The sequence below is a fragment of the Vidua macroura genome, chromosome 5, assembly GCF_024509145.1.
Source record: "Vidua macroura isolate BioBank_ID:100142 chromosome 5, ASM2450914v1, whole genome shotgun sequence".
Taxonomy (NCBI): domain Eukaryota; kingdom Metazoa; phylum Chordata; class Aves; order Passeriformes; family Viduidae; genus Vidua; species Vidua macroura.
This window is the reverse complement of record NC_071575.1, coordinates 17,211,759-17,229,972: the sequence shown is the minus strand read 5'-3', so window position 1 is coordinate 17,229,972 and position 18,214 is coordinate 17,211,759. Positions and strand designations below refer to the sequence as shown.

At 43.4% G+C, this 18,214-nt stretch overlaps 4 protein-coding genes and 1 long non-coding RNA gene across 8 annotated transcripts; 3 read left to right on the top strand and 2 right to left on the bottom strand.

Moving 5' to 3' along the window:
* The first annotated feature begins 113 nt into the window (after positions 1-113).
* LOC128807998 (histone H2A-IV) lies at positions 114-2,684 on the top strand. Of its 2 annotated transcripts, none has more exons than XM_053978761.1 (2): positions 114-648; positions 2,444-2,684. In XM_053978761.1, the coding sequence occupies exon 1, from the start codon at positions 146-148 to the stop codon at positions 533-535; it is 390 nt and encodes a 129-aa protein (XP_053834736.1). In that variant the 5' UTR covers positions 114-145; the 3' UTR covers positions 536-648; positions 2,444-2,684. The 2 variants fall into 2 exon arrangements, with proteins under 2 accessions (XP_053834736.1, XP_053834735.1); XM_053978760.1 differs by having other exon boundaries at positions 2,369-2,684.
* A 1,202-nt stretch (positions 2,685-3,886) lies between these two features.
* On the bottom strand, positions 3,887-11,099 carry LOC128807983 (histone H1.01). 3 transcript variants are annotated; one of them, XM_053978739.1, is made up of 3 exons: positions 10,291-11,099; positions 7,555-7,601; positions 3,887-6,178 (listed from the first exon to the last, which is right to left on the bottom strand). In XM_053978739.1, the coding sequence occupies exon 1, from the start codon at positions 11,077-11,079 to the stop codon at positions 10,420-10,422; it is 660 nt and encodes a 219-aa protein (XP_053834714.1). In that variant the 5' UTR covers positions 11,080-11,099; the 3' UTR covers positions 3,887-6,178; positions 7,555-7,601; positions 10,291-10,419. The 3 variants fall into 3 exon arrangements, with proteins under 3 accessions (XP_053834714.1, XP_053834712.1, XP_053834713.1); XM_053978737.1 differs by lacking the exon at positions 3,887-6,178 and having other exon boundaries at positions 7,448-7,601; XM_053978738.1 differs by lacking the exons at positions 3,887-6,178; positions 7,555-7,601 and adding an exon at positions 9,726-9,901.
* Positions 7,448-9,056, bottom strand: LOC128808007 (histone H2B 1/2/3/4/6). Its single transcript, XM_053978769.1, has 2 exons — positions 8,257-9,056; positions 7,448-7,601 (listed from the first exon to the last, which is right to left on the bottom strand). Exon 1 carries the CDS (start codon positions 8,714-8,716, stop codon positions 8,336-8,338), a length of 381 nt encoding a protein of 126 aa, XP_053834744.1. The 5' UTR covers positions 8,717-9,056; the 3' UTR covers positions 7,448-7,601; positions 8,257-8,335.
* Positions 9,043-9,652, top strand: LOC128808000 (histone H2A-like). Its single transcript, XM_053978763.1, has one exon. It carries the CDS (start codon positions 9,055-9,057, stop codon positions 9,442-9,444), a length of 390 nt encoding a protein of 129 aa, XP_053834738.1. The 5' UTR covers positions 9,043-9,054; the 3' UTR covers positions 9,445-9,652.
* A 73-nt stretch (positions 11,100-11,172) lies between the features above and the next one.
* Positions 11,173-17,312, top strand: LOC128808026 (uncharacterized). The gene is made up of 3 exons (XR_008437340.1): positions 11,173-11,317; positions 15,787-15,914; positions 16,732-17,312. It is a non-coding gene; the product is annotated as an uncharacterized LOC128808026 (long non-coding RNA).
* Positions 17,313-18,214: the final 902 nt, after the last annotated feature.

Sequence of the window (18,214 nt, the reverse complement as noted above, 5' to 3'; positions counted from 1 at the left end):
GTGGAACGAGTCCTCTCTCGCAGCCAATCACAAGCGGCGCTGCCGATCCGCCCGACTTGTATATAAGACAGGCGATGAGCCTGGCTCGGAGCTCGCTCGCTTTTTCCGGGTTTGTTGCGGTCGCTGCTGCTGCTGAGTCGCTGCGATGTCCGGGCGCGGGAAGCAGGGCGGCAAGGCGCGCGCCAAGGCCAAGTCGCGCTCGTCGCGGGCCGGGCTGCAGTTCCCCGTGGGCCGCGTGCACCGGCTGCTGCGCAAGGGCAACTACGCGGAGCGCGTGGGCGCCGGCGCGCCCGTGTACCTGGCGGCCGTGCTGGAGTACCTGACGGCCGAGATCCTGGAGCTGGCGGGCAACGCGGCCCGCGACAACAAGAAGACGCGCATCATCCCCCGCCACCTGCAGCTCGCCATCCGCAACGACGAGGAGCTCAACAAGCTGCTGGGCAAGGTGACCATCGCGCAGGGCGGCGTGCTGCCCAACATCCAGGCCGTGCTGCTGCCCAAGAAGACCGACAGCCACAAGGCTAAAGCCAAGTAAATGCTTTGTGAGGCTTATCTTGAAACAAAGGCTCTTTTCAGAGCCACCCACATTCCTCATAAAGGGTTGAGTCACTGCAGTTTTGGTTTTCTGGTGGAAAGAAACAGGAACACGTAAGTTGTCTTTTCTTCGAGTTTTTAATTATGCTCTTCTTCGCTTCAGTCTTCCTATTCCTGTACGTAGGTTTTCTTAATGCTGGTTTCTTTTTTCTTAGAGAATCTATGTTTTTATCAACCAGGCGGAATTTTCGTTTTTTATGCCTTTTTAGAATTTTTTAATTGGCTAACGTTTTAATACTTTTAATGTGTTAACAGTGGGAAGTAGGGGGTTTGTCATGGCGTAAATGTCATGTGTCCTGGCCAGCCAGCTCCGTGTTTGCTCTAAGTGCTCTGTTCTGCGCGATTACATGACATCAATAAAATCTTAGCACTCTGGATTTTTTCCTTTAAGAGTACTAACTAGGAGCTAATCTCTATTGTACCTTCATGTTTCAGAGAAAGGGGAGTGGGAAGGGAAGCAAAACTTGTAGACAAAAAAAAAAAAAAAAAAAAGGCCCTGAATAGTATTGCGCAGTCCTGGCAGTGACTTGAACAAATTGTTTTTCAACAGGAGGGATATTCTTAGCCTCCGGCCCCTGACTGATCCACTTTTGCTGCCTTTTAGCGCTCATGTGTGAAAGAGTCACCGGCTTTCCTTGGCAGAATTGTAGAACACTAGGGAAAGGTTTCAGGCAGAGAAGAGTTGCCTCATTCCACAGGGAGGAGTTGCCAGCGTTCCCAAAGAGCGGTCGGTCTGATGTGATGTGCCACTACGGTGGTGCTCACTGCACTACACTGGAAAGAGCACAATCACTTTTAATTTCGTTTTTCTGGCACTGATCACTGGATCCACGCCCTCTTCTCCCTGTGGTATGTGGAGTTTCGAGCCGTCAACTTGTTTTTGGGAGAAAGCGAGTCATTCTTTGAAAAGCTGCTGCTCTTACAGCAGGTCACACTGTTGCTTTAAAGTTTAATTCTCTGGTGCTGTCCTGCCGGCTTCCGATTTCCTTCTGGCTTTACTAGGGCTCCTCCTGGCTTATTTTTCCCTTAGCATCTCGTGCAGGCTCTTGGCTGCTGAAGGCAGCAGCTTCTTGGCTTCATGAGGCTCTGTCTTGCAGTTCGCGGCACCGCAGCAACGGGAGCAGTTTTAAACATGACCATGTCGTTCCCCATCTCTGTCCTCCAGTACAGGGAAAAACTTGACTTAAAACCTGTGGCCTGGTGTTCGCTGGATTTCATTTTCCTGAAACTGAGTCAGTGATAAATTCACCCTTCCACAGGGGAAGTCTACACTCCCCTCTGTGTTACCTTGTTCCATGTAATGAGACTGTCCTCTGCATATTGAATTATAGCGAACAATGGGAAGGACTTCTAAGAAAAACCGTGTGTGCACTCTCGATGTTGTGTGGCTAGAATCAAATTCTAGTTTGTAGACTGTAGAAACTTCCAACAGAACAATTTTATGGGTTTCTTTCCCTTACAAAAGAATTCTCTGATATTAAATGTGTGGTGGTAATAGTCAATTAATAACTTTTATTGTAGGAATTCCTCTCATTTTTTTCTACTAAAGAATGTGCTCGGTTATTATGTAGTTGTAGTTTCGAGTTACATATTTAGGAAATAAAACCATAAATTAAAGATAGGGCTACATGAGGTCTAAATTATGAAAGGTCGCAGGACCTCGAATGCATATTGTACAGCCAGACACTCTTGTGAAAATGCTTTATAGATGTGGTTTACCAAAACCGGGATAAGTGAGCAGAACTGTTTTGAAAATAGATGTATTTCCCAACAGCGAACACCGGCAGCCTCCTATGGTCGGTACAGATGGACTTCCGGATATTTCTTTGACAGAATCTTGGTTTTCCAGCAGCAGAATGGGAGAGGAAGGTGAAAATGGGAGCATTTATCAGCTCCGACGGGACAGATCTTCGGACGGGGCATCACCAGCCCCCACGGCGCCCGCTGATGCCGCATCCCGTCCCTCTCCAGCCCCCCTCCCCGCCACGCCCCGTGCTTGAGGGAAGGATTCTGTGCGCGGTTTGGAATGGCGGGATGCACTGTGGCCCCGGATTGACGAGCTGGCTGTGCGTTAAAACGAAGGAATCGTATATGAATTTGTGGTTGGTTTGTTGTTTTTTTTTTTTTTTTTTTCCTTTATTGTGCGTTTTGTGATTTAATTGCAGGAGTTGAATTTGGGCGCGTTACGGAGGAGAGCTCGGCTGAAGCTGAGTTACCCCGTTGCTGCATAAATGCAGCGGGGGGGGGGGAGTGTGGGGGGTGAGTAACAGAGTGGACGGTTCCCACCAGGAACCACCATTTCTCCAGCGACAACAAAATCCTTTGGGTTTGTTGGTCAGGCCGTGACAAGCAGATATCTTCCTGCTCCCTGGGTGGGGGCCAGGGACAGTGATTTAAGGAGTAATCCATCTCTGGGAGGAGGGGAATGGCAGGGGAACACGGGATGGAGCAGAACTTCACAGTGGGAATAGGGGTGTTTTGGGATTAGGAGTTCATCAAGTTATGCTACTCTGTGGCTTCCACCAACACCTTGCACTGCAAGAGGCCCCTGGGAACAGAGGGGAGAAGGCAAAGAAAAGGGTCTCCTGGAAGGGCAGAGCAGGGCCCTGGATTTTTAAATCCAGAAACAAGGTCTTTCCTCTTCAGTTTTGCCCCAGCCACCAGTTAAAGTATTTTTTACTTTACCTTTGTCAAGAAACAAACATGTCGGGTGAAGAAGAAAAGTAGACATTATTCGGTTCAGATAAATGCTGTAAATTACTTCCAGCTCTTTTGCAGTTTTCTGATATTTCCCCCTGTTCTTTATTCCACGTCATTTCCTGCCAAGAAATGTGAGCTGCTATGGTAACTCTGAAGTACAACACATACACATCCTGTGAGGTTTTGGAGGACACTTAAGTATCAGTTAAGGCTAAAGCTCCAGGAGCTCCAGACGCCTGTGAAATGTGACCATTGCACTGCTCCAATGGGGCTGCTAGCAGCGATTTCAAAAGCCCCACATGCAGAGAGTAGAAACCGACTCAGATAAATTTGGCTTCTTGAGCCAGCTCAGCTGAGCCCAGGCACCCAGGTGTGCCTGTGATGCAGTCGGTCCAGTCTGCTGATGCTTGGAGCACAGGTGAAGGCAGCTCTGCTTAAAGATGTTTTTTGATGTGTTGAAAGATTGGGCCCATGGCATTCCTATAGTAATTTTTGTCCTCTTTTCTAAGTGGAATGGCTGAAGGCACTAACCTTGCTGTGTCCCAAGAGCATAAGGGGAAAAAAAAAAAACAAACAACCTGATCATGTGGAGTGTTCAGACTATTTATTGTTGAGGTGGCTTCTATTTGCTACAAAAAGAAAAGAGGATGCATACCAGAGATGTGTGCATTTCTTCACAGCTCTGATACTGCAAAAAAGGAGATCAATATCCTTTCATCTATTAGAAATTCAGACATCAGATGTAACACTGTGTGCTCTCTTCTTATTTCAGGAATTACTTCATCCATTTTCCTACGACCTTTGCAAGTAAAAATACCTACATGAAATATAAGCAGGAGCGCAATACAAAAAGGTTTCATGTGGGTTTTTATGTGGGATTAAAATTCCCATCTGTTCTGTAACTCTTTTAAATCTACTTGTTTTCTAGTTGTAAAATTAATTATGCTCATAATTGCTTTCTGAGATTTTCAGTGATAAAAATGAAAGGATGAACTTTTTTGATTAATACCTTCTATGATTTTTGACAAGGAATGCTTTTGAGACACCCACTTTGATAGGGTTACGGTCAAATATTTTGGTTCTTTGTAGGCATGAAGGAAATCTAACTGAAACCACCCTTTCCACCTACACAGGCCTCTGGTTCTGTGACCCCAGTCCTTGAGGAAAGAGCTGCCTCTGCTCATTGTAATGCTTCTTCCTTCCTCATAGGTGTGTGAGTTGGGAAGGGAGAAGTTCCCAGCTACATTCCCATCTACTTTCAGCCCTCTCCTCCAGTGAGATTTGTGTCATGTCTTGAGCTGTGCTGTTCTCTGAATGGCACAACCCTTACACCAGTTATTTGGAACCCAAAGTCTCAATTTTTTTCATTTACCATCTAACCTCAGCTGATTTACTTCACTGGCAGAAAACATTACATCAAGGTGTGTGTAAAACCAAATATTTTTCCCTAGCTGCAGTCAATAAATTCTCCTGCAACTGTAATTATTTTAAAATAGAATGTCTTCTATTTAAAATGGGAAATAAAGCCTCTGGGAAACTAACATTGCAATAAATTGTCTTGGGTGTCAGGTAATTGCATTCTGCGTCCATTAAAGAAAATAAATCCAGGTTTGAGAACAGATACTGGTTTATGTCATTAATAAAAACAAAACAAACATTAAAAAAAAAAATCAAAAAAAAAAGCACCCCACCAAAAACCCTCCAAAAAACCCACAAAATCCCAGGAAGTAGCAAAAAATTCCTACAGACAGTCTGTGATTTTTTCAGGTTTTGGTCCAGGTGTATGGCATCTATTTCTCATTTCTGATTCACTGTTCAGTCAGTTAACTAGAGAATACAAATATTTGTTTGCCCAGCTGGTGTATTTCACTTTGGCAGAAATAAAAGAGCAGGTGTTTTCTTTTTTAAACATGATGATGAATAAACATAAATTTTACTGCAGGGATGGTCATCTAGAGAAGATATACATTATTCCAGGAATGATAATAATTTTATTAATCTATTAAAAATAAAACAGGGACATTTTTTGTAACTGGTTTTATTGTTCTTCAGTGTTCTTTTTTTGCTGGTTATTTACTAAGCTGTAATGTGACTGATCATCTGAGATACAAAAAAATTGCTGATATAAAAAAATATTTTTACCAAAATGGTTGTATTACAAAGTGTAAATATTCCCCATATTTCAGATGCTGTGAATTAAGAGGTATTTTGAAGGTAAACATGGAGGTAGATTAAAAGACAACGTGCAGGGCCTGTTTATAGATTATGTGTTGAAACACTTCTCAGTATTGAGGATTGTTGGGATTAATAACTTTGCTTTGCAATGGAAGACCAGCAAGTTGGAGCCCTTGGGCACATGAGCTGATGAGAGTGTAAACTTTTTCATAAAAATGGTGTCACAAACACTGAACAAGCTGAAACTGGCAAGACAGAAGCAGAATGAACATGGACCAAGGAACCAATCCCAAGAATGAAATATCTTCAAAAGGAGGCCAGCCCAGTGACCAAAAAAATCAATATGACATCAAGGGACCAGCACCAAGAATTAAATTACTGGATTTGGGGATTGGATGATGGGTGGCACAGATGTAATTTGGGTTGCAATCTGGTGTAGGGGGTTCCTCTTTGGAGGCACCCAGCTCTATCTGCTCTGCACACTGGATAAAAAAACTTTTTACTCAGTGAACTGGAAACTCACCTTCAAAGAGGAACCTAGGGCAGGAAAACTATTTCAGGGGGCATCTGCTTAATTCCATCATGGTTTGGTGGCTGCAGCAATAATACCTGCTCTACCAGGATGATCTATTTGAACACCATGACCTCTTACTAGTACTGGGTGATGACATCTGGGTAGGGTGTCTTTAAGACTGCAAAGAGGACTGCTCTGAAATAAATAAGAAAGAACAGTAAAGAATATGAATTATGCAAGAATAAGCTGTCATGTGATTTTATACTCAAGCTATTTGCATTAGTGGTTTTGAATTTTCATCCTCTTGTGGCATAAAATTTTTAAGATTTGTTATTTTTGCTGACTTTAAATCCTACTACTTTTACCTTTAGTGACAAGAACAAGTTAAAAAATTTCCATGGTAGTAGCTCTTTGTCAGTTCAGAGACTGTTCTCAGCACTGTTAGAAAAATTAGAGTTATGTTACAATCAGATCTGATGTCAAATGCTATGTTTACATCACAGCCCTCTAATATTGCCTTATAATTCATCTTGAATTTGAAGGAGGCAATCAGCAACATTTTGTTTTCTGTTTAGTGAAGAGTTTCCTAGGCCGAGAAACAATTTCACACACTGAAACAATCTATTTTAAAAATCCTCTGAATTTCTGTGACGGCTCCTAAAGAAGTGTGCAACATGGAGCACACAAACACAGGAAAAGCAAAACGAGCACTTATGAGCTGGGAAACCAAAATGCATCACTGAGCTCCTACTTTAAGTCAGGCAGCAGGGCTTTCCCATGATAGCTGTAGTTTGAACTGGGGTATTTTCACATGACCGATTATTTACAGAATAGCCACTGACCAATTTTTCTGGTGACCATCTTCAGCTGTCAAAATATGAGCACTTTTTGCTTTTCTGGTGACCCAGGAAAACCTGAAAAAGCCTAGAGACTGGATATACAATGTTTTATAAATCTTTTAAGGTATTAGACATATACAGGCACTCAGAATAAGCAACCTGTATTTCAGAGATTGCACTAAAGCACTTGGAGAAATAGCAAAACACCATTTCAGGCTGATAAAGAAGAGTTTGGAGAATGCCTCTTCCCACTGGATATCTGAAATTTAATCTGAGAAGTTCCCCATAACCCTTCAAACTGAAATTAACATTTATTAGGTAATAGGTGACAGATTTATGAGAGACCTGGTGCCTGTCTCATTACCCGTACTACCAAAGAATATGCAAGTCAGTACTAGAAAGTTCACTTTTGTGATTCTGTGGTCCCTGTATGAATTAAGTATGTTCAGAGGTTCACAATATATACTTGAAATTTAGGATTATTCAGATCCAGTTTGAAAGTGATAATGGCTTTGATCTGCATCTAGGGTGGCATGTAATTATCTAAGAATGAGAGGGAGTGACTCAGAAAGCCTGCAGTTTGAGCCTAATTAGTAGCTATGTGATAGTCGACAAAGTCAGTGCAGAGTGTCTAATTTCTTAGTGTTTAATAGTTTTATTACAATTAGTGAAGTATTAATGCAGAAGAGGTCAGATAAGTAAAAAGAAATTAATCTTCCCGTGTTTTCTTACTTGAAAGGAGAACCCAAAGCAGTCATGGGGAGAAGCTAGGCAAGTTACTGTAAAGAAAAAAAAAAATCACATGAACAGTAGGATTAAAAAGACAAATGGTGAGGAAAAAAGAGATTTTAGAAAGTGCTTTTGAGTTATATTGATCAGTGGGCTATTTGCAAGAGCTTAAGGTGAATGCCACTTGTCACTACATAAATTATTTATAGTACAGTGGGCTATACTCACTTCTGAGACAAAAGTAACTGCAACCCCCAAAAACTCCAAAGACTGAGCACCATCAAGTGGTAGATCTTAGAATAACAATGCTGTACGTGGATGAGCATCCAATAAGTTTTTCAATTCCCTCCCGACTTGAAAAATGCAGGAAGATTCCTATCCTTCAGTTTACAACAGACATAACATGGAAACTTGTAAAAGCAAGGTGATGTTGAAAATTGCAAAAACCATAAAGTAAGGAAAACACCACCTAAAAAATAATAATAAAAACCAACACCCCCAGCCAATTAAAATCGTCTTTACAGAAATATTGTAGTGACTGAAAGTTCATTAACAATAAACTCGACAGCAGTATTATATCAAAATAACGCTTAGGTAACATGCAAAACCCAAAACCAATTAAACCCCCCCCTACCCCCCAAAAAACTCAAACCCCCCAAAAACCACCATAAACATCAAGATTCCAGGATAAGATTTTTTCTTAACTGATTGTTCAGCTCCTTTATTGAGAAGGTGGGTGGCTCTTAAAAGAGCCTTTGGGTTAAAAGTGACGGTCCGAGACGCCCTACTTGGAGCTGGTGTACTTGGTGACAGCCTTGGTGCCCTCGGACACGGCGTGCTTGGCCAGCTCGCCGGGCAGCAGCAGGCGCACGGCCGTCTGGATCTCCCGCGACGTGATGGTGGAGCGCTTGTTGTAGTGCGCCAGGCGCGACGCCTCGCCCGCGATGCGCTCGAAGATGTCGTTGACGAAGGAGTTCATGATGCCCATGGCCTTGGACGAGATGCCCGTGTCGGGGTGCACCTGCTTCAGCACCTTGTACACGTAGATGGAGTAGCTCTCCTTGCGGCTCTTCTTGCGCTTCTTGTCGCCCTTCTTCTGCGTCTTGGTCACCGCCTTCTTGGAGCCCTTCTTGGGCGCGGGGGCGGACTTGGCCGGCTCGGGCATGGTGACAGCGGCTTGTCTCCTACCAGCACGGTACGGCTGCAGAACCAACCCAGGAGCGAAGTGAAGAGCACGGCTGCGTGCCTCCTATTTATAGCGCGTCTATGCAAATGAACGGCTTTTGCTCTGAGCATTTTTATTGGTCAGACCACAAATTGATGTCATCATTCCCCAGTTTTCGCATCTGATTGGTCAGAATTGGATTCGCCTTCTCATTGGCTGCCTGCACAAGACCTACTTCTCAGCCTATCAGCGAAGGGTTGAGACAGTAAAACGAGAGCGGAGCTGGGGAGCGCCGGCCGCGCTGCGCTTTCCTGTGCCGGGGCAGCGAGCGAGGGAAGATGTCCGGGCGCGGGAAGCAGGGCGGCAAGGCGCGCGCCAAGGCCAAGTCGCGCTCGTCGCGGGCCGGGCTGCAGTTCCCCGTGGGCCGCGTGCACCGGCTGCTGCGCAAGGGCAACTACGCGGAGCGCGTGGGCGCCGGCGCGCCCGTGTACCTGGCGGCCGTGCTGGAGTACCTGACGGCCGAGATCCTGGAGCTGGCGGGCAACGCGGCCCGCGACAACAAGAAGACGCGCATCATCCCCCGCCACCTGCAGCTCGCCATCCGCAACGACGAGGAGCTCAACAAGCTGCTGGGCAAGGTGACCATCGCGCAGGGCGGCGTGCTGCCCAACATCCAGGCCGTGCTGCTGCCCAAGAAGACCGACAGCCACAAGGCTAAAACCAAGTGAACCCGAGAGGTTCAGCGGCATATTCGCTTTTCTGGAAAAACCCAAAGGCTCTTTTCAGAGCCACCCACAAAGTCCTAACAGAGCTGAATTATCCAAACAACACTGAAGGCCGTTTTGTATTAACTACTCATTTCTTGTTTAAACTTTTTTTATTTTTGGTTTGGTGAATTTTTCCATATTTTTGTTAATAAACTTGTGCCGAAACGTCCTCCTCTCCGTGCAAGTTCTTTCTCGTATGGAATATTTTCCGTTTAGTTCTTAGGTCTGAGAACATACGGACACTATTCGTTGAGAGTCCCACCTCCCTTTTCCGCCTATTTCTTCTCCGAGCGGCTGATACAGTTCCAGAGACGGGAGGCGTAATCGTCTTCGGGGAAGGGAGGGGGGAGGGCAGAGGGCCGGGATTTCCGCTGGCCAATCCTTGGGCAGGGCGGGCTTTTTCAATACTTAAAGCTTTCTTTCTCATCGGGAACAAAAGGATTGGGAGAGATCAGGGCTATTTTTGTGTCAGTAAAGAAACCCGCCCCTCCTTCCCCGAAACAGACAAAGGCATTTACGGAGATACTTAAAGAGAAATAATTCAATAGATTAGACATGGCTCAGTAGTAGCGTGCCTGGCAATTGCATTATTTTGTTAAAAAATATATCTTTAAAAAAACGTACATCCGATTTTTTTTTTATCAAATCACTATAAAACACTGTTTCTTGTAGTCAAAGTAATCACTTGGAGGAAAAACAAAAGTCTACACTTCCCTAAAGTCGCCGCGCTGTACCGCGTTCTTAACTATTTCTTTCGGTAATAGGAAACAAAAAACACAAGACACAATTGACCTCTTGACGACTTACGAATTGCTGGACCCTTGCTGCAGATTACGGACGACTTCGGTGCATCAGCTCCTTTAGGGAAAGCGTGGGTGGCTCTTAAAAGAGCCGTTGGATAACAGAATATGTAGAACAAAACTCTTCTGGTACAATTTACTTCTTCTTGGGCGCCGCCTTCTTCGCCTTAGCCGCTTTGGGTTTGGCTGCCTTAGGCTTGGCTGCTTTGGGCTTCACCGCCTTTGCCTTAGCCGGGCTCTTCGCTGCCTTCTTGGGGCGGCCTGCCTTTGCGGCTTTCTTGGGGCTCTTGGCCGCTTTTTTGGCCGCTGCAGCCGCCGGCTTTTTCGCCTTCTTAGGGCTCTTCTTCACCGCCGCAGCTTTCTTGGGCTTCTTGGCAGCGCTGGCGGGCTTCTTCGCCGCCGGCTTCTTGGGCTTAGCTGCAGGCGCCCTTTTCTTGGGGGCTTTTTCTTTCACTTCCCCGGGTTTCTTGTTGAGACGGAAGGAGCCGGAGGCGCCGGTGCCCTTGGTCTGCACCAGGGTGCCCTTGCTGACGAGGCTCTTGAGCCCCAGCTTGATGCGGCTGTTGTTCTTCTCCACATCGTAGCCGCCGGCGGCCAGCGCCTTCTTGAGCGCGGCGAGGGAGAGCCCCTTGCGCTCCTTGGAGGCGGACACGGCCTTGGTGATCAGCTCGGTGACGCTGGGCCCCGCGGGCTTGCGGGCTTTGGAGCCGCTCGCCGCCTTCTTCGGCTTCTTGGCGGCCGCCTTGGCGCCGGGCGCGGGCGCATCGGGGGCGGCAGTGGGAGCGGTCTCGGACATCGCGACGACTTCCTCTGCGGAGCAAGCGAACACAATTGGGCTGGCCCGGGTCAGATGCTCGTATTTTTAGAGCGGAGCCGCGCGGTGATTGGTGGGTTGCAGAGCCCGCCCTGCTGCACGGCCGGGGAGCCCTTCGGTGTGCTCGATTTGTGTTTCTTTGGACTCACAAAAGTGTATTTTCCTCGGAATTTCTGCCACCAAATCGCCCGGTTTCCCCGGTGAGGGGGGAGAAGAGCAGGTACTTGCGTTCGGGAGAGTTTCCTGCGGCAAACACGCGATTTGAGTTAAAGGAGAGGCGATAAATCCCGTGTGCTGCTGCTGGAGAGACCTCTGAAGGGAGAAACTTTTGTTTTTCCTTGCAAATTAAAAATTTCCTTTTGACATAAATGTCACAGCAACAACTCAGTCTTATTCTTTAGAGGGTTTTCTTGGGGTCAAAGTTGAAATCTGACGATTTGAAGCTATTTTGACAGTTTAAATTGGTTTTGAAGAGGAGGAAGTAACACAAACTCCTTTTTCAGCTCTGAATATGGATTAAGAACCGGTTCCTTTGACCATGTGTTTTACCTACTAAAACGCTAAAGTCTAGTGAAATAGTGTCTCGTACAACCATCTATTCCACTTTTTATAGAAACATAAGCAATTTGTTATTATCTGGAGATTGATGAACATAGAGTTGGTTTATTTTGTCTTCCTGGAATTTCAGTACACAAAGTTGCTCTGCTGCCCTATGTGGGGTGTTTTCTTTTTGTTTGTTTTCCACACGAATTTTTCTACCAAATATTAAGTAAATCAAGCTATTTGCTTATAATGTTCAAAATTATTTTGAAGTACATAGTAATTTAAAACCTTATGTTACAAAACTGCAGCTCTGTAAAAGAAATCAGTCTCCTACACTTCTGTTGTTTATGGAATTTATCTTTGTCTCTGGTAATTTAAGGTTTGCAAGGAGTAGCATTGCAGTTTAGTAATCATGCTCTTCAGTCCCAAAGAATATTACCTTATTTTATATTTTCTCTAAAAGTAGTAGAACTGTAAACCATATTGCTGTCTGGATTTTTTTTATGTCTCACAGAATATGGCTACACAAAGGTTTAGCTAAAGCCTCTGAATTCTGAATCCCCTTCTCACGCTAAATAAAACCCACCTAATTATTACTTGTGCATTTTACAGCAATCACTGAAATAAGGAAATACTTTTATGACAGAAACTAGAGCACTTTGTGATAACCTGAGTTTTAACAAGGGGAGAGGTAGGCCATAGGTCATTCCTAACCCAGGAAGGAGTCAACCGATACTGATATCTGGTGGAAGATGGTGTAATATGCTCAACAGAACAGAGCTCTGGCTTAATATTTCATTAATCTGTAACTGATTGTGAAAAAAAAAAAAAGTCTATTATCCATTGTCTTTTCTAGTTGTTTTAAGAATCACAAAGACTGCACTACCTCAGCCCTTTGGTATTACCTGATATAACATATAATGTGACTACAGTATTTAAATACATATTAGCAACCAGAAATTCAGAGTGTATGAGTAGATAGGTTTAGGGAAAAGTAATTCTATTTCTGTGTCATGGTTTCATTTACAATGGCTATTTTATAAATACTAAAATGTATATAAGGTGAGAAATTTAGCTTGCTGTAAAATTGTGTTTCGGGGAATGTGAAATTATGAATAAATGCAATGAAGGGGAAAATTGTGATCTCCACCCCATAATGATAAAATACCATAAAAAAGGTTGCAGTAAAAATGCATCTGAGCTCTGTAATGCTTTAAGAGGAAGTTAACTGAGAGAAGAGCTAATCAAATTGTGACTTTCAAGGTCCTGTTTGGCAATACTATGTAACACAAAGTAAGGATACAGGGATTAAATGGAGTGGATGTGAGTATTGCAGATATACCTTCAGAAATTGCCAAATGAAAGTAAAATGTTTTGAAGCCTTTATCTTGTATATGAAAATCTATGAGTGAACCTTTCCATTGATTTGGCTGCATAATGTAATAAGGTAGCAATTGCTGTGAAGAGATGAAATTTAGCAGTTACCTAGAGACTTGGTTGCATATAGACACAGGAAAAACATAGACCATGAGTGACATGTCCGCAAAATGAAAAATTCCTTTTCGTTTATTCTTGTTATTTTTAACACATTTACTTCAGTAATTTTCACTGAAGGAATTAGAAATATTCCAGCTCTCATTTGTGGCTTCACAGAGTCTTCATTCACATTTTTTTGGTGGCAAAATTGAGGTGGCTAAAATGGTCACTATCCCAGTTTTCTGTCAGGCTTTTCTTCCAGCAGTTGCTACCCTTTCCTCATTTCCAAAAAAAATCTACTGAGTATATATGTGTCAGCTTCTGGTCTCCAGCTACGATCTAGTAACTTAAACTTAATTTTATTTTTTTTAATTTAAAAAAAATCTAGTAACTTCAGAAATTTAATGACAGGGACACTATGATTTTTTTTATGGTTTTGCAGCAGATAGATAAACCAACTTTACTGATGCAGAATTGCTGCTTGGAACACATATTCTTCTTTATGTGAAAGAAAAACATACAGGAACAATATTTTGGAAAGCTAAGGTGTATTTAGCAATTTTAAAAAGAGCTGCTCTGAAGTCAGAATAGATAGTTTAAAAAGAATGAACAGATGTACTCAGGCAGATAAAAAATATGGTGAAAGATTACCCAAAAGGCAGAAGTGGCAGTTTTACCTCTAGCTGAGCAAATGAAGAAGGGGAATAATCCTGTCTTAGATATAGGTTATTATGGAAAAATATTATTGAGAAGACACTACACAGACTGTTACATGTAATTTGGTTTTCCCAGTGAGACTAGAGGGAGGTAGAATTCATTATTAAATAAGAGAAGGAAAGTAATATCAGGATCTTTAGACATACTTCTGGAGAAGGCACCACTGTAAGGTCTACTTCATATGAATGACTTCAATCCTTCTCACCTTATGGGCACTCCAGCAGGCCACACTGCATAACAAACCTGCAATTTGAGCCCTCCCTACAAGTTGCTTCCCTTCAGATACCCAAATCTGTCCAACTTTTGCAGTTATCATTAAGACCTCTTGGCATTAGGAAGGAGACACAGGAACCACAGCCAAGAGCTGGCAGTATACCTGAGAGCTATCAAACATTCCCATCTGCAGTTTAGGGCCTGCCAATACTTGTTCCTATGAAAATAAGCTGTGGGTTATATTTAGGTATGTCTGCATTAAGGAGAGGTAGCACAGTAGTTGTTCCCAAGCAATTTTGTTAGCAGGCATTAGCATGAGAGCCAGCCGCACAGACGTGGCTGCTGGGCTGCTCTGCCTGCTCCAGCTGAGTGCTCTGCTCATTCTTAGGCAGCTGAAGGAGGCAAAGCTGTGACACTCGGGCACCAGAGCCCCTCTCCTCGCCTCAGATGGAAATTTCCAGAGAGATTTAGGTGAGGGCCTTTACATTATGAGCTGCATTCCCACATAACATGTTCCACAGGAAAGAGGTGTAAATGCTCCCTGCAACCTTGATTACACTCCTATTAAAGTGTTACACCCATGCCTTACTTGCCCTCCGTGACATCATCTTTCATCTGAGTTTCAAATGTAATAACACTTGTGTGATCCAACCAGCCAGCACAGTTTAGCAACTTTTAACACTTAGCTAAGGAATTTTAAAGCGAGACCTACCAAACTACAAACTTGTTGCAGCTCAGCAGAACAAGCCTCTGCCTACACAATACTAATGTCTGCTGCTACTGCTGTTAAGGCTCCTAAGTATACTGAGGTCACATAAGGCCTTTTAAATTCAGGGTATGAGTGAGCCTCTGTAAGGAGCAGAACAAATAGGTTAGGGCAATGGATGACTGTCCCCATAGACTCAGCTTCCTGGAATGTTGTACACTCCTCCCTGTACTCTTGGTTAAGGGTTGGGACACCTGTTGTGTCCTCCCTTCTACATTGCCATGTAATATGGCAATTGAAAATCTATAGTCTGAAACCTGGATATGTCCATAGTTAGGAGGCACTGGGAAGGAAATCCCTCCTGGGAAAGAAAAAAAAAAAAAAGTCAATAAAAAATGCAGGGGGCCAAAACTTTTCTCAGAACAGCTAATGATGAAAAAAAATGGACTTTGTTCTTTACTCTGTGTGTGTGTTTATTAGCTTAAGGCATTTTTTACTTTTTTTCACACACAATGAAAAGGTCTCCAGTCAGATACCAAAGAATAGAATTATTTATATCTCTGAGTAGTTTGGTCTTCTAAAACTAATCCAAGCCACTTAAAAAATTGTGTTCTGGACCACCCTGGCATGGATTGAATGTCATCATTTATGCGAGATTAAGGACACCTCAGGCCTTTCAACAAATATTCCTGAGAGGTGAACAACATTAACAGAAGCTGCATCAGCTATGGCTCCCCAAAGAAATTGTGTCCTCCTGAATCAAGAGTGCCTTGCTTTGACTTGCATTTAGTGGTGAAGTCCACCAAGGAAGGGTGACACCGTGCTATCCTTTCATAGCAGCTTCTCCATCAGCACTAGTCAGCAGCTCACACGGAGGGATGCTGAGCCACTCACTCTTCCTCCCTGCAACACTGCAGCACTTCCATGGATTTTCTGCCCTCCACACGTTCCTGCTTGTGTGACAATGCTGTCTGTAACTTCTGGTACGCAGGAGGGAGCAATGTGATGAATCTAAATGTCACTTCCCACTCCAGCCAGAAACCTGTTCGGAACCTATGGAGGGACAAAGTGTCCTTGGACACATCATGCATGCACAGCTGGTCCGCAATCTGCCATCTTCCTGGCTTTTGGCACCCCAGACACTGATGTGACACACTTGCAGGTAAATTTGTGTTGGCAGGCAACTCATTTTTTTGCTTCACAGGCACTGACAGTGTAGGCACAATGTAGGCTAAGAGCCAGAGCCCTGTGTAACACACCATGCGAAAGGGCTGTCCTTAAGTGGTGCTGCCTTCCTGTTATTCATCAGAGGTGTGAAGCAGGTACTGGCTCTAGACAAGGTTGTTTGTGCCATCTTTCTAGAGCAGGAGTATTACAAGTTAGCATTTGGGAGCTCACTGTATAGGCTGTTTTCCCATAGAAGGGAACAAAAAGGTTTTGATGAGTTGTTCACTGTGTAAGTGTTGTGCTGTAGTTCATGTTTTTACAGTACATGCTTTGCAGCTGTGCAGTCCATGGTCTGGTGCCAGAGTAGCACTATCTCACGTCAGTATGTTGTTTAGATTGCCAGGGGCACTGGAAGGGCTGGCTGGTGCCTTAATTTACCCCCAATATATTAATGAGGTCAGCAACTTGTCACCTCTGTCATAGAGTTAGGAAGTCAAGAATCTGGATTCAGAGGCCCGTGAGACTATATATGTATGGTTTGGGCACATTCAGGAAGAATATATTTCATCTGTTCTGCCTGCAAATTGCCTTGGTCCCAGAGAAGATTGGCTTCCATAATGACTGTATTAAAACTAAATCTTGTTCTTTCTGGCACAGGTGTGTTTTGTTTTTTTTTTTTTTTCCCTTCGGAACTGAAAATGCCACCAAGATTTTGTTGATTTGGTCTTGAAATAGGGAATAGAGTAACAACTTTAACTTTTCTATTCTGTTTGAGGTTAGTAGTTTGTAACATCTGTCATTTATTTGTGTAGTTAGCAAGACTAGCACAGAAGGCCAGCACTGAGCAGCCAGGAGCAGGGGGCAGCAGACATCCAGCTGTATAGAGGAGGTAAGTAAAGAGAAACCTGATGGGGTTTGGGTTTGCTCAAACTGCAATGAGACATGTACAAGGAAACTTAATAACTGAAATTACTCAAAGCTGTTGAGAAAAGGGCCTGGTGATCAGTAAGGTGAATGTTTGAGTAATTCTAATATTAATTGTCCAAATCTAAGGCATGGCCTTTTTATTAAGGAATTCGCTAGGAAAGAAAAATAAGAAAGAAAGAAAATAAATAGAACCATAAACAAAGTGGAGGAAAAATTGCAATCTCTTCTTGTTTTATCAGTTCTTTAGGCCTTGGTGTGCTTGAGTACATAGAAAGACTTTCAAGGGTTATCATTATCAGCCACATCGATGGATGAAGACAGGAATTTTTGTTTGCATTTGACACTAATGAAAAAAATGATGAGTTCTTAATCTTCAAGTCCATTTGGGTTTAGATTCTTATTATTTTCATTTTACCACATGTGCTTATTGTCCCTACATGGTGAATGGTCTTAGCTTTGGTTTGTGGTTTTGTTTGGGTCTTCTGGGTTTTTTTTTTGTTTTGTTTTGTTTTTTTTTTTTTTTTACCTTTCCCTTGGGTAGCAGGATCATCTGGTTGCAATCCTTTCAAACTTGAGGGACATACAAGCTGTATTAGGCTAGTATTGGGAACACAAAAGCTGTACGCCTGGGAAAGGTCAGAAGAATACACAGTGCAGTAGTAGAACTTGTTTCTTAAGTTAGTAATATCAGCAGGTATCCAAGAGTGGGGAGAAATTAATGGGTATTATGAGCAGGACAGCCTTGAGATTCTGCTCTCTTTGAATTGCAGGCTGCAGACATAACACTTGAAGAAATGAGTAATTAACAGGAAACTTCCTTCTGAACCAATATTCCAACTGTGACAGAGGCTAGTAAATAAAGAGGGTAAGAGCAATAGCTGATAATCTCATCAAAGTGGTCCTTTAGGTTTTAGGGGATGTCTTAGGACAGGGATGAATCAGGGAGTTGTCTTCTCCATGTATAGCAGTTGCTTCCTCTAGACAAAACATTTTTCGTGTTTTGGGATTTGCTTTAGCATTACAAATCAAAAGGTTGAGGAATAGGTGAGTGGGAGTAGTAGATGGACATGTATACTCCATGGACTGTATCCCTGTCATAGTGGAGAATTCCATTAACACAGGGTTAGCTGTCCTCAGAGTCTGCCTGTGTTATAAAATACTGCTGGAAAACATGCATGAAAAATGCCAGCCAGCAAAGAGAGTGAACGGAATACTCTTCCCTGTAGCTGCAGAGATGAAGATAATACATGTGAAACAGAGGGAATGGCAAGTCATATAAAAGAAGAGATAAAAAGGAATCAGAGATCTTCAGGGCCAGGCTGAGACATTCTTATATAAAATATCTGAGTTGAAAGATGCTGTGAAACA